The sequence below is a fragment of the Ammodytes marinus genome, assembly GCF_949987685.1.
Source record: "Ammodytes marinus genome assembly, chromosome: 10".
Taxonomy (NCBI): domain Eukaryota; kingdom Metazoa; phylum Chordata; class Actinopteri; order Uranoscopiformes; family Ammodytidae; genus Ammodytes; species Ammodytes marinus.
The window spans coordinates 16,854,821-16,871,327 of NC_137214.1; the positions used below are offsets into that span (position 1 = coordinate 16,854,821).

At 39.2% G+C, this 16,507-nt stretch overlaps 1 protein-coding gene across 5 annotated transcripts in view; it reads right to left on the reverse strand.

The window, feature by feature from the left end:
• Positions 1-16,507, reverse strand: part of diaph2 (diaphanous-related formin 2) — a 357,664-nt gene that overhangs the window by 255,497 nt on the left and 85,660 nt on the right. For all 5 annotated transcript variants that reach the window (XM_080035789.1, XM_080035788.1, XM_080035790.1 and 2 more), the window contains 3 exons: positions 2,905-2,979; positions 2,735-2,804; positions 1,879-2,015 (listed from right to left, as the gene is read on the reverse strand). In XM_080035789.1, coding sequence (XP_079891915.1) covers positions 1,879-2,015; positions 2,735-2,804; positions 2,905-2,979 — 282 coding nt within the window. The remainder of the gene's footprint in view (positions 1-1,878; positions 2,016-2,734; positions 2,805-2,904; positions 2,980-16,507) is intronic.

Below are 16,507 nucleotides of genomic sequence, written 5' to 3' on the forward strand. Positions count from 1 at the left end.
ACATTTTCTATTTTGTCTTCATAAAATAAATAGTCACACTAAAGCTGCAGCTGTAGGGTTCAGTCAATGGATGCATGTGCGAACATGTGTACTTACACATGACAATCGGGCTTGCTGTTACCATTTTAATATCAATCCAATAACACACCACTTCAGTAGATGACAAAATACAGCACAGTTGCTCTCGGAGCTAAGGAGATCATGTGTAGGACTGTATGCGTGGAATAAGTCTGACAACAGTGATGAATGGAACGGCCATGCTCTGTGATAGAGGTTACAAAGTCACAGACGTGGGGAGCTGCATACTGAGCAGTAGCTTTAAAACCCAGTTCAGAAGAGTTTGCAAAACAGGCCAGATATATTCTACTGCTTTACTTGTCGTGTTCCCCTTTGATGCTGTCGGCTGAAGTGGGTGTAGTGATCATGAGCCAGCGTCACAACATCGGCTGGCACAAAGGTCTGTGAGCAAGAGAATGACGCCTCAGCTATACTCCGGCTGTCATTCCCACAGGATAAGTACATTTTAATGCAGAGCTGTGATCATGGCAGAGATTCCCATGTATACGGTGACCTGTTCTCGAACTACTTTGAGAATGGAGAGGAGAGACATGAAGTGGCGAACAGAGAGAGAGAGAGAGAGAGAGAAAGAGAGATAGAGAGAGAATTGACACCACATTTGCTTAAATCTAAATGGGTGTGTGTTTGTGTGTAAGTATAAGCACCAAGAGTGTTGAAATGGTAACTGTAATAGATGATTTTCAAGAGGGTCAAATTACTCATTCATTGCATCAATGCAACACTTATATAAAGATTAAACTGCATCAATCTGCAGATGTCATTAAATTGCATTTTACAATATTTATATACTGTATATAAATATGTATATATATAAAATAAGTGTGATGTGGTTGTCTGCATTTTGACGTCCTGAAGAATTGAATATAATATAATTGTAATTAAAAATGTATAATAATTCAAGAAGGAATGCTTTTCAGATGAATCATCTTGAAATCAAAAATGGTTTGGATTAAGGGGGCGCCCTTAGCTCAGTTGGTAGGGCATCCCCCCCATGGGCCTCGGCCAGCAGCGGACCCAGGTTCGATTCCAGCCCGCGGTCGTTCTCTGCATGTCACTCCCCTCTCTGCCCCATTTCAACTCTGTCTCTACACTATCAATAAAGCATAAAAATGCCAAAAAAATATCTTAAAAAATTAATTAAGAATGGTTTGGATTAAATCAATGCTCGTTTTAAGATTAACACCTCTTGACATTCTCCAACCAAATAATAATTTTGGAAATTCACAGGACAACCAGCATAAAGGCCATTAATGTGCATGGTCAGAGATGTGAGAAATAGCGCTGGACTCAAGATTCTCCAATAGAATTTGTGAGTTTGTTTATTGCCCACCATAACATATAGACTGACTTTGAAGTTGTGTTGTTTTTCTAGTGTGGCCCTGTGGGAAACAATAAAAAAGCACACTCCTCTAAATCCAATTTATAAGCTGTCAGTGAGGTTGTGAGTCCATGGCAAACTACACTGCGTAGTTCAACACATTGAAGAGACTGAACTGCATCATCTGACCATGTGACCCAAAAGATTCCTATACTGTCTGAAGTCAACTGTAAATGCAAAAAATGTCCACAGTTGGTAAACATGCATGGTGTCCAATCTCTGTCTGAGTAAATGCCACTCAGTCGGCGAAAATCGAAGCAGCAGTGCACAAATAAAAACCTGCTGACATGTTGAGTGGGCATGTAACATAATGGCCATGTCGTAGGCTATCTAGAGATGTCTCTTAAGTGGTATCTAAAGACATGAGAAGATATGACAGAGAAAAATGTGACAAATGATCAGGTAATTAGACATCAACTCACATGTTTTCCTCTCCAATAATACAGAAGGCAGAGAGAATTTTGACAATCTCTGTCATCATGTTGGCCTGTTTGGGGTCAATTGCTCTTGCCAAAAGCAACAGGCTCCGCTCATCCCCCAAGATCCTTTGCAGGCCATACTGTGAGACAAGGAAAGGGAGGAGATAAGATCAAGAAAAGCTCCGTTGGGTATAAATAATGAGAGCATTTTGCACTCATGGAGGACTTTCATTTTAAGTAAAGAATAAATTATACAATGAAGGTCTCATGTACGTAAGTCATTGTTAGCCTTAATTTTATTTTAAGGAGGGACAACGAGGCCATATGAGTAAATGGAGAGGATGATCATTTAATTCAATTCAGGACAGGACTACAGGGATAACTACTTACAGACTCCTGTATGTTTAAGTTTCCACAAAACTCAAGCAATAGCCTGAGATGACGACTTGTGGGGATTAACTCAATATCAATAGTTCATTTATCCTTGAAATGTGTGCTACTTTTTGAAAGATTAGTCAGACCTCCCCTGAAAGGGGTAATTAAAATATGTGAGACTGTGGAACTTGAAATGGTCAAATTAGCTTCACTTTACTGCACCATTATCCAAGTCTTGTCAGAGTCCAGATTCAAATTATAGGTTTGGAATCCTGGCCACCTGAGCTAATATGAGAAATGTCTACAAAACAATAGACAATGCCATGGCCTTTCTACGAGTGAAATCAAGGGGGCAATAACTGGTTTCGAATCGTTTTAGTTTTACATCCAAGCAATTTAATTTAATTATGCAGATATACTGATGTGGAGTTTATACTCGTTATTATTCAATTGTGTTGATTTTTCTTTGCTGACTCATACAAACCTTATTGTTCATGAAAGCCTTCAAGCATTGTATAAGTTTATGCTGGTTCCGTTTATCAATACTCTCTTGCCTGAAAAAAAAAAAAAAAACACATTTTACAAGATATTGTTATTTAGAATGTGATATTATAAAAGCTGCAAAGAGATTTAATGTCATGAGAGGTCACTCACTGTTTCTTGTCCAGCAGCTTCTCCAACGCATCCAGAAGTAGGCCAAGACCCTCATGGCCAAAGTTATTAACCCAACTGGAAAAGAACACAGACAAAAAGAATACATTAGTAACCCATTCTTCAGTCTAAATTGTTAATGCCCTGCTGGTTTATTGTAAGGTTTTATTGATTCACAGAGGAAGCAAACAAGAAATCATAATGTATTAACCTCGGAGGAAATCAGTCACTCGGACCAATATTAACACTCACTTGGCTAAATTGACTGTTTTTAATTCCTAACAGAGAGCATGCAAATTAAGCGCCCCCTCCCGCCCTTCCTGAAACTGAATCTGGTCTAAATGAGTTTGGATTTAAAGTGTCCTCATCTACAAGCAAATGAACACACATCCATCTTAACTAGTGTTACCATGGCTAAGCGATTTGTATCCAGGCCTCCCCCCCTGTGAGCCGCTATGTTCCTGTGCCAAAAGATTAAGCAATGCAAGAAAGATAACACTGTAATCGATAATGGATCGCAAAGAGATAATTGGCTATCAACCACAGCCTATCAGGAGACGGCAAAATGATCCAGTACAGATGAGAACCGTTTGTCTGGAGGAAGAGAAGCAGGAGGGACAGTGTGGTCGCAGCCAGATTATTTCATTAGCGAGACTTGTTTTTTCGAGCCGCTAACTGTCAATAACTCAAAACGCATGGAGCAGTTTACTGACATTGTTGCGGCGCAAAGCCTACGATTTATCCCGCCTTTTTGACAATGATTTGGAATAATAATGGTTCGAGCAATAAAGTAATTTGTATTGACTCAGTGAGTCGGAAGAGACCCTCAATTAGAGATGAAATGCAATAAGCCTGAGGCAACTGGCAAAGTTGAGGTGAGGCATTTATTTGATCTGTTACAAAATTAGCAGCACACAGTTCAACATTACTCAAATTTCATTGGTAGACAAGCAAGACCGATTTATGAGTAAGTGATATTTAGAGCAGTGTGTCTAATCATGATGTGTTTTCTTAATAACAAAAAAAAAACATCAAAATGTTGCAAATGTATAAATGTCTGCGTTTCACTGCGGCATTCCAGTATGTTTCCTTTCCAGCATGTGCTTTCTACACATTTAAGGCCATTAAAAGAGGAAAGAACAAACTGTCTCAGTTTACTCAATAACAATGCAGTTCTATGTGTTTGTGGTTCAGAGTTGGTGGGAGTAAATGAGAGGCTGGGACAACAAAGAGGGAAAGGAGGCGACATGGCTGAGGGAGCACATTTCAGTAAACCCAGAGTCTTTGTTTATGCTTCCTAGTAATAATGGCAATGTCAATCTCTCCACAGAGCTGGAAACGGAACCAATATTTGAAAAGGGAAATGATGGTGATTACATAGTGTAATTGCAATATGTGATTCTGGAAATGCAAGGAGTAAAACTTTAAAAAACAATGTGTCTTCTTTAGTAATGGTCGGTGGAGGATTGACATAATTATTATGTCATGCTTTCCTAGCAAGTTGAGTATCACAGCAAGGAAGGTCTTAATGTGTAAATGTATAGCATGTCCACTATGTGTTATGCATGCATATAATTGCTATATCTGCCTACAAAGGAGAGTGTATTTATGCTTTATTTTAATTACATTGCATTAATGAAATATACAATCATTGTATTAATTAAAGTGAAACATATTGTATTCATTTATAGTTTAATCATATCTAAATGCTGACTCTTTTTTAGGGGAATGTATTTTAAAGAACATTCTGCCCTAACGTTGCAGCCAGTTTGGAACACTATAATGGCTGACTGTCTTAAATGTGTCAATCAATCATCTATATGATTTTACAGGTAGTAAAATGCCTAAATCATAACTAAGTTTAAGCATTTAAAAATAGGACAGGCCTTGTGATGATTCTCCTGATGACCCAACTGAGTAGAAAGGAGACTCCGGAGGAAAATAAGGGAACCTGACCATCTGGAGCTTTCAAAAATACACACACCAAAAGACCAACAGAATGGAAGACTCCACTCCAGTGGTCAGCACATGGCAGACTTTACCTTCACTATGTATCTACACTAAGGGCCAGGTCCACAAAGAATGGATTGTGCGCACCAATAGCTCCATGGTATGCAGAAAGATAGCACCCGCAATCTAGCACCTGCAAATATTTCATTTCGACAATTGGCCTATGGATTTAATAGTGATGAATGTTCTATAATCTGCTTCACATCCACACAGGTCGGCTGTTACACACAGATCACAGGTGTATATACAGTGGAATTGTTTGGTAATAAAGCAGCCCCGGCCTTATTGAATAATCCTGAGCTCCATCAGAACCGTTTTCATTTCAAAATCTGATATAAGCACACACTCCACTTCCACCCTTGACTGTACACTCCCCGCGTAATATAACTCAATCTCAATCCAATATAATTTACAGCTCACAAACTTTGAAGATGGAGAGCGCGATAGACAAGAGACAGCGAGAAACACAGAGAGAGAATTGCATCAAGATGAGACAAGGGACTGGGTTGTGGCAAAATTGCACCATAACAACTGCCTGTGGCAATTAGCGCTGCAACAAGACTTATTTGCATAAGAAGGCAGCGAGCCCCTTGAAAACCAGACAACACAATTCTACACTTCAAAGGAGTCATTCTTTGACATTTGAATGCTTAATCGAACATCATTGCATGACGTGAGAGCTAAAAACCTGGATGGTGGATCTGGGAAGAAGAACAAGTAAAATTGCATAAAACTTGTAGAAAAGCATTACACAATTAATACCAGCTAAGTATTCACAACACAAGTCAGGAAGTTGTACTTATATCTTTATATTGCACCTTTTAGAACAGCATTTGCGTCATGTGCAAGAAAGAAAGGAGGGGGGGATGCTATTGTCTTTCTTTCCAGATACTTTTTCAACCAAAATGTATGTCTTGCTGCAGGTTGCAACATAATACGGTCCTCCTCAAGGTATTTTAAAGGCACCAAATGTTTTGACTCCGCCCTACATCACAGACTGTCTATCATTCCCTGTCCCCTCACGTATATTCCCCTCTGGTCGGCTGCAGCTTGTCTTTAAAATGTCTCGGAAGTTACCAGAAAGAAAATGAGGGATGGTACTTCTGCAGTGTTTGTCCTGAGGCTATGAAATCCCTTATCTCTCTGTTCAGAGAAATTGCCTCAGTGGACAACAAACTATAATAACTACTAAGAAAAATAAAACTAACAGTAACCACACTCTTAACACTACAATAGTAGTATGCAGTAGTATGTAGTAGTAATAGTAGTAATAATGGTACCACACACCGTAAAAAGGCTGCTGGCATACAGGTCTCTTTCTAGCTATCCTTTATTATTATCCCTTAAAAAATAGAGTATGTAGTCAAACATTTGATTAGCATAAACAAGGTTGACAAGCCTACAGTGTAATCAGTGAATATCCTAAATCAGATAACCCTTATTGCACTGAAGGTTTAGCAGCAAAACTTGTATTGTAGACTTGGCTAAAGATCATGTTCGGTCAAACATTGCATTCTTTGTTTTCCACTGGATCAATGTAGCAATTCAACACTGAAGGAAAAACAGATAGAATCCGTTCCTGATCTGTCTCTTTTCCTAATGTGGGCATTTATCCAGGGATTTCATTAACTTGGGGGAGAACTTGTTCATCTAATATTGATGGCTATAATCATCCAGTTAAGTGCCACCAAATTGTGTTACTTTCTGCAATCATGTAAATCCCGCAGGCAAAATGAAAAATTCATGGTCGGTCTTAGGGGAAGCAATTTCTTATTCCATAGTTTGTGGTATTTCGACTGGCTTGACGCAATTATGTTGTGCTCACTGCTATAAATTGTAAGCATCGAAAATATCAGTTTAGGCCTAAAAAACAAGTGTTTAGAATAGATGTATAAAAAATGTTTACCATCGAGATGAAAATTGACTTAATAGCATTGCAGCCTCATCTAAAGCCCCCTAAATTGTGGGCTTGATACAGGGACATCAAGGTGTCTTGCAGTGAGATAAGTAACTGTCTTCCTGTCAAATGGCATGTGTTCCCCAAAATAAATTGACTTTATGATATGTGCTGTCATTAACAACTGTAGTTTCTGTCACAGGGCAAATGCATACTAGAATTATAGGCAAGAAACCCACCAGATGGCCAGTATATTCAAACCCAAGACCACCTTGTTGATATGTGACAGCACAACATAAGTGCATGTTTCTTGCAGCAGTGCACAATATCGACAGGATCTAGTGTTTATACCTTTTCCAATATTTTAAAGTGATGCAGTAATGAGCATTTGCTGTTTCTAAAAATAAATAAAAAAACTATTACATTCAATGAATCATTTCCTCGCGTTAACCTTCAGAAACCTCTTACCATGACTGAGCTTGAACTGCAATCACACTTCAGTCGCCATTAACGTAGTCTAATTACGTGTCTATTTTGCCACCTCTACAACACACAGTAGTACAGTATGCATACATTGCAGACAGAGAGTTACTCTGTATGCCACTCCAGGCAGAGTTTAATGTGTTGCTCATTGGGAATACAAGTATGTCTACAGTGTGTATGGCACTGTATATTGTTAAATAAGATGACAAAATATAGCCCAGGGTGTGGAAAACAAAGTGTAGTGTGTGCATAGAGTTCTGCATATAGGGAATTGTAAGTACATGATAAAAAGATTACTGAGCACCACCAGGCAGCCACACTAGGTGACTCGAAAGTGACTGTGAGAGGCAGACACTCTCTCACCCTTTCTGCTTGACTGATCGCCAGTCTCGTGTTTGGACGGCTTGTGCGTGCATTGATTTCAGTCCATACGCCAGTTTTATTATTCTATTAAAGCTAGGTGGGGAGCTTTGTTATTGAAAGCTTCTGAGCAAGTGCAATATCTTTCATATCATATTGCCGGCATAAGCCACACAACTGTCCCTGTGTGGGGCGATTGACCCATTTAGTGTTACAGTATTCCAATTGATGCCCAAAGCTTCACGTAGCAAATAGCTCTAAACATTATAGCTTGAAACCAAGCACCGTCAGTGGGCGTTTAGCGATTTACCATGCCAACCATCGAGCCACATTATACGCTGATCAATTTAATAGCCTGCTGAAATAACCATAATGCACAGGGCATATCAGATGATATTTAGACATCAATTATTAACTTTACATTTATAGTTGTTGTAAAATAACTAATATATATATATATATATATATATATATATATATATATATATATATATATATATATATATATATATATATATATATATATATATATATATATATATATATATATATATATATATAAGGCATTTTAAAAATATGTATTAAGATCAACAACTTTGTTGCATATGTTTTTGTGCTCTATTAGCACTGATTAGATTGATTCAATTTGAAAACTGTCAAACTAACCATTTCAATACAAAGGGTTGTGTTGATTCTCACCAATAGTGCGACAAAATATTGTAATTGTTTGGAGCTTTTTGCTACTTTTAGCATGTTTTTAATGCATGCTTACATTAACATAGAACATAAGAGAACTGAAGTGTTTGAGCGGTTGGTGCAGGACGAACAGATGAACGTAACAACTAGACCAACAACGTATTTAGGACTCTTCTACATGTGCACTAGCTATCAAAGTGGTTATAATCAAATATCATAGAAAGACACACAACCGGTAGGTATCAATAACAAAATGCATATATTTCTGTTGTTTTGCTGACCCCTTATTCATTGACACCTTCCCCTTAACACAAAAGTGAGTTTATATTTAAGATACCTTTGGATATCATGAAAGAAGAGGTTTTCCAGAAACTCAGACTTAGACAGACGTCAAGTGCATCTAGCATTGACACATAAATAGAACCAAAATCATTGACCTGTGCCGTCCTAGAAAGAGAAAAACGTGTAACTCCAGGTAACAAGCACGATCTCCATCCATGTGACAGGTGCTAAGTTACTACACGTAGCTGTCCTGAGAATATGTAGGTCTCTATCTGTTGCCAGGGTTTGCACAGTTCTTGAGCATAAAGCAGCACAGCAGAGAAGGTGTTATGACTAAATGGCTACATTAAAGACAATTGTAACGTCTAACTAACTTAATTGCAACATCTCGTTTGCCTTTTACCATATAAATACATGTTTTGAGGAAGTGGTTTCAGTTCAGCTGATGTAATAATTATTATTATTATTAAAAAACTCAATTGAGCCACTGCATGGGAAACTATTTAAAGAAACAACAGAAGCAACTCTTATATTTGATATTGGTGCAAAAGTTAGTAACTGGAGTGCTGTTGGAATATTGTCAGCACTCCGAGAATGGGATTAGCCAAGCAAACAAAGAGACGAAAGCCACATATTTACTCCTAATGGTACTCGATTCTCAACGTGATTCAGTAATGTGCCTCTAACGAAGACTGAAGCTCAGGCCTAGGACATAAATGAATGTTACACTTTTCCTGTTGCAACTGAATATGCCTGTGGCTGTGCAAATGTGCATGCCTGTGAGTGTGAGGGAATAGGGAGCGTAAGTCTCAATCACAATTAAATGTGCTAGTGAGTGCATACCGCTGACAGCACTCCAAGGCCTCCCAGTCCTCTTTGAAATGACCCCCTGCAGAGTGCAAAACACGTTTCTAATTATTCCCTGAACACCAAGGCTTCCTACGCAACCATCCTCACTGCTAGGTGAAGGGATACGGAAACCAGTGGCAGATTTCAGGTTGATCAGAGCCAATTCATTTAATTGTTTGTTACGCTGTAAATGTGTATGTGTTATGGAGGATCACAGAAAGGATAATCAGGTTTGATCTGATTTATCTACACAGTCCTCTCGCTTCTGCAGAGATGAGTTTCATCTATCAAGAGAGAAGGGGAAATGCAGTGGCAAGCACTGCTTTGAACCAACATTCAAAGCATTAAAGATGACATTTTGTTCGAGCATTTGTTGCTGTCACCATATAGAGTCAACATATAAAAAACCCTTTGCAAAGTGTCTTTTTCTGTGCTTTTATTTGTCATCAGCCAAGAGCTAACATGAAGCAGTGATAGCTCTGCAGTTCACCTAAATACTGGAACCAAGAAGATTACTTTTATATGTTAGGCTGTTTGTTAAATATGAGCTCAGGGCACATGGGATTCTGGGTTATGGCCCCCATGCCAGAAAACATAAATTATTTTTATATTTTACTTTTCATAGATTTGTGAGGATATAAATATGATGTTTATTGGCTTATATTGCCCAGTCATACTGTTTAAATACATATTCAAAAAAAAAATCAAAATATAAACTATAGCTAAATTTAGAAACAAATATTTCAACATTATGTATGTGCCACTTTGGGGCTGTAACAGATATTTTGGAGGTTAACAGATGGTGTGATAAAATGAAATAGGCCTCACTAAAATATATACCCAGACACTGACGACATTTATGCCTCCAAAAAGCGGTTTCACTGCCTCTGAGGAACAAGGGCAAACTTAAAACTCTGAAGTCAGCCACAAGGGTACAACCGGTCGACTTTCTTATTTCTGACTGCTCGTCACGTCGTTCGGAGACAGTGTCATAAAATTTAGGCCAAATTTAACAGTGAAATAAAACTCATTGAATGCTTTAAAATGAGAAGGATTGTTCCAGCCTGAAAAGTAAAAAATACAAAAATAAGTGTGGAGTCGTTTAGAGTGAGTTACTTATGTTACTTTTATATAAAAAAAATAAAGAAATAAATAAAAAAGACCAGAGAAATGTTTGCCTACAGACCTCTGCTAAATTATCATGCCATTTCCAAATGTCTCCTATCTTGTTCCTCCTTGACAAGTGAAAAATAGCAAACTTGTTTGAGGTCTGGAAGGTGACAGTGCTCTGTGAATCTAGAGTGTAGAAGAAAATGACCCCCTTCCACACCCACTTTACTTATTTGCTGTGGCAACAACCACAACATAGTTTATGGCCCTGACAGGTTAGGGTTTTGGATATCTTGTATGTCTCCATCTTCCTTCCTCACCCCATTGTGGAGGGTGGTGGGGGTGGTGGCCATGCTGGCAATTACTGATGGTCATGCTGTGAAATTAAATTGGTATTTTCACATTACCCTACATAAGGGCTGGGACAAGATGGTGGTTTATCTACAAATGTCAAAGGCATCAGACTGCCATAAGCCTGTCCCCCTGAACTCCACTGAGGAGGACATGTGTTTTTTTTTTAACGCTGTATTCAAAAACGTCAAACTGACATGAAGTCTGTCTGAGCTAACTAAGGCTCTATCCCGGATAACAAAGTGAATACTGCAGATCAATTATGGATGATTCACTGAGATGGGGAGCTATTTCCACATCAGAAAATGACATAGCTGAAACAGTTATTCATCTCCGTGAAGACACTGTGTCTGACAGAGCTGGTCCATCGATGTCTACTGTACCTAAATCCTCACACAATGTGTCATTCATCACATTCATCAGTGCAGCGTTAACTCATTGCAGTTGCACACAGAGCCACTGTTCACACTTTGTGCCGCTGCCAGGCAAGATTTCTGGCCTAAGCTGTCAAGGGGGGTATATACAGTCTGTGAGACATTTAGATGTTCATACTATGTGTTCAAACTGCCACAATAGCAGATGGACAGATGGATATGCTCTATTGTGCTGGTGGTGATTGGTTGTTGGACAGTGCACACAGTGGACCAAGGGAGGAAGAGTCATGGATATATGACTACTTTTTGCCACCTTAAATTCGTATAATTAAAAGACAGACTCTCAATGCTATGGCTGTCAAGTACTGTAACACCTTTACACCTTTCAGTAGGCATTTCACTATGGAAATCACATACTATAAGTACACTGTATTTGTCTAGAAACACTGTTTCTGATCATATAAGGTTTTTTTGACTAAAACAATCAAAAGACATATAGATTATGAGTTGTGGGGAACTAGGGAATTTGGGTTCTTTGAAGGCTCAGTAATTACATAGGAAGCACCCTCACTGTACTAAGCAGAAGTGTTAATGTGTTTCAGTAAGCTGTTCATTGCTTTATCAAGCAGGGCCTTACCACAGATAGCAAAAAAGCACCTGGAGTATCCAGTCACAGAGAGAGAGAGAGAGAGAGAGAGAGAGAGAGAGAGAGAGAGAGAGAGAGAGAGAGAGAGAAACTATAGTGTCAGCAAATGTCTCCCGCCCCCGCACAAAGACCCCACAAGAAAATACCCCAGAGAAAATGTCTGACTTGTACCGTAAAGATGTCTCATAATGAAAAGTAAGGAGCCCAGTTAAATTTTGCTTAATATGTCTTAGGGATCTGAGAGCTAGCAGATCTAATAAGGAAGTCACTGTCGGGATTTGACGGGTTCAACATAGGGAACTGAAAAAGCTGGGGCCATGGACATGTGCTCAGCTGACCAAAGTCAATAAAATCACTCTCCTAGTTTTATATTAGAAAGTCTATTGATGGAGCAGAAGCTAGATCAGAGTTAGATCAGAGGGGGTGAGCTTCAACCCAATTTACTTCACAGACGTTTCAGACTTAAATGTCCAAATGAAGTGCAAAAGTAGGGTATGGCCATTCGTTACAAATGTACATCAAATATTAAAAGATACAAAATAAGGTTTTGATCCAATGACTGTGATTGATTTGGTTATTAAGATATTAAATTCCTTGATATATTTTTTAACAGATGTTATCAGAGTTTTCACATTTGCAAAACGTAGTAAAGAAGCTATGAAATGAGTGTGAAAAAGAAGGGCTGGACTGGAACACAGCAGGATTTCTCTCCCGCTAAATGGAAAATCTGTAAATGCATGTCAGTGGATTAAGAAAATTAATGAAAAGTGGCTACTCAATGTGACACTTCTAAATTAAGAAGAGACTATCCAAATGAGAAAAATGAAAAAGGGGGTAGAATGAAGTAGTAGAGGATGAATAATTGTCCGGGGAAATGTTTTGACAGAATGAGAAGCGAAAAAAGTGTGGCAGCTGAGGAGAAGAGAGTGGAAACAGAGTTAGCAGTGGATGCTCCAGGCAATGCCATCTGTGGGTGGATCTGCAAAGGCTGCATGCCACACACCTGTGTGGAAGTGCCTGGGAGATAAGGCCCCTTAGCACAATGGCCCCGTGGCCACCTGTGCTGCCAAACAGGTGCAGAGCCTAGCCAATTAAACTATTAGACAAACACAGGCCTCTGGGAGCAAATTAGTGGGCTGCCCAAACATCACAGCGAAAAACAAAAAGCAATGGTAAGCACTCATTGTGAAGAACAACAACAACACGTTGATGGGCTTCTTTGTGAGCAGAATGAAGTTTAGTGGTTCATGAAACAAAGTGCTGGCTTTGATTTAAATGATATAAACGAAGAAGAGTTGTTCAGTGTTCAAACGCAGATATAGAGTTTATTTGACTATTACAATCAAATACACACAGATAATGAGTTGTGGGGAAATAGGGAATTTGAATTATTTGAAGGCTCAATAATGACATGGGAAGCACCACCACTGTAGTAAGCAGGAGTGTCAATGCTTTTCTTTTTTTTACCCTTAGCCAAATAGTGTTTAGAACTAGATATGCATTCCCCTGATAATTCCGTCCATTCAGGATAGATTCTTCAAAATCTACGATAGTTGATAAACTTAGACCCAAAAACTAGTTAAGAGAAAATGATTGTAAAATGAACAGTCAGTATGTACAATTTACAGGTGTGACACAACATTTGCTAATCTTTTCAGTTCCAAATAATATTAATTTTGAAAAGTAGGTCAGCTGATCAGTATTATTAAGTTGAACATTTAAAAAAAAAGCATGGATGCACTGCTCTGCCATCAAGGTCATTTCCAGAGTATGATAACATACCGTACAAAGGTTACATTAACATAGTGGAGTCAAAGGACTAGCAAACCAAATGTGGACTTCCTGTGTGATGTGATCCATGACAATTAACCGCATTCATATTAATAAGGAGTAACCTTATCTGTGCTTCAAGCAAAGAATCAGTCCCTTTTTCCCCAGGAGGGAAATAATAAGAGAGCAGGGCGACCGGTGTTAGTCAACAACTTGCACAGTACCGCTCAACACACACACACACACACACACACACACACACACACACACACACACACACACACACACACACACACACACACACACACACACACACACACACACACACACACACACACACACACACACACACACACACACACACACACACACACACACACACACACACACACACACACACACCCCTAGGTGGCTGTTTCCCTGGATGGGCCTGGCCCTTCATAAGAGCAGACCCTTCCATAAAGCACTGGTCCCTTACACGCTGGTCAAAGGTTCCACCATTTAAAAACACCCACAGGTCAAGCCTGGCCTCACTTACATCCCTCGGCACCAGTTGGCCTTTCTGAGTAGTGAGGGCTTACTTGACTCCCCACAGCTTGATGTAGACTGTGGAGAATGACTTCACAGCTCTGTAATCACCCCAGGGATAATTACTTAGCTACTTTGCAATTCATTTTACTATACAAAATACATAATAAACAGTAAAAACTAAATTGGCATATGTGTGTTAAGCTGTACACACTATACATTATTTAGGGTTCAACGTTTCATGAATTAAACCAATGTGTCACCCTTGGTTGGATGACTTCCTCTCCTGAGTTTGAAATGGAAGAAGAGCATTGCTATTAATGAAAATGTACACTGTATCCATTTCCATGTATACTGTAACTGGGAGTGTTGAGCATCTGTCCTTGAGTGAGCATGATTTTATCAAGAGCACACAACTCTTTGAATTGTATTTAATTTGTTTTAATTGGTTGTAATGTTGGTGGTAGCCTCCAGAGTAAATAAAAGCTCCTCTGGGGGCCATGCCGGCACACCACGCCTCTGTATCTTACGCGCCCCACACACATCCTGCGTCTACCTCTGGAGCGCGTCGCGTTACCTTACTGCTGCCTCTCTCGGACTTTTCTCGGACACACATGCAACGTCTCAGCAGCTGCTGCTGCAGCGCTGCTTCTAAAAGCCCTATCTTTCTACATAGAGTTTTCATAGATAATTCCCATTAAAAATGAAGTTCTTTCATGTCATCTATGATGCATATGATTTATATTGAGTCTGGACAGTAATCCGTGCGCCCCATTGCCATTTTTTTTCTTTTTTTTGCCATATTTTCGCTTGTTGGAAGTTTTATTTTGAAGGGGACACACCAGGAAATGGTGAAACTACAGCGAAAGCTGCCAGTATGAAGTCAATATGACTCTCAGCAGAGTATTTCAAAAATCACTTTACTGATTTATACGGGAGAGAGAGAGGGGGGTGTGGTCGGGGAAGAAGAAGGCCGTAGACACAGATAGAGCAACGGAAAACTGTTGCGCTCATCATGATATTTTTTATTTCTTCACTATATTGGATCTCTATATGTGTCATTTATCCAAAAATGAAATGCCAGAACTAATTGAAAATTAGGTTTTAAATCCCTCGGATTTTGATTGCACAATTAAATCGTGAAATAAAGGGATTATTCGCGTATACGACTGAGGGATGTTTTATTTTGAAATAAACACACCGGGTAAACGTGTAACTAGAGTGAATGCTGCTGGTATGACTGTCAGCAGAGTATTTCTCTATCAGTTAAAGCACAGAGACGCGAGAGAGACGCGCTGCTCTCAGAAAAAAAATTGGCGAGCCTCCTGAGGTGAAGGGGAGCGTCGCTGCAGACGTGCCTCCGACGCGCCTCAGCAGTGCGTCTGAGGTTGGATGTGTGCTCGCTCTACGTTGATTTCATAGTCTGTGACAAAAAGTCAGACGCAGACGCGAGGTAGACGCGCAGTAGAGGTAGGATGTGTGTGGGGGCCGTTAGGGTGAACATTAAAAACTATTTCTACAGATGACCATTTAATATGCACCATTCATTGATTCACATTAAGAAACATCTCCTCAACAGTGGGCTGGTAAATAATTTAGAGGATCCACTGTCACTACGGGTTCCGTTGCACTAGAGGGACCAAATTAAAACAGAGGATCCCATTTGCAGGAGCAAAAGGTGGAGACTTCTCTACTAACAAGTAGAGAAAAGGCTTCCTAAATAAGCGAGGCCTTGTAATAAAAGGACTATAAGGCCAACCAAAGCCCAATAGGACAGAGCTGATATGCACAACAGTCCCTAAGAGTTCATAACAGATTTAAGAAAAGAAGGCTGGCCATTTTCAGTTTTGCAGTTCAGTTTTGGAGGCAGATTGACACATGGTACAGACATGTAAGGGTCTCATGAACACTGGCTTTCTAATACTTAATTACTTAAATAATATTCATATCTAGATACACATAAATTGGATTTAGATCCAATGAAGATATACAGAAACACATTGCATTCAAATGTGTATAATATGCTATTGTAATGTTAATATGCAATAATTACAAAACATACAACTTGATAGCAGGAGTAAAAACTAATTGGCCAGTGTGCTTTTCCTTGTCCTTTTGATTTCGATGCTATGATCATGCCAATAAAAAGAAAAGCAGTGCTTTAAGCTGTGGTATATGCGGTATTGTATTCAAATAAAATCCCAGAGAACAAGGCACAGTTTGTAGTGAGTGATAAAAGCTAGAGTAACT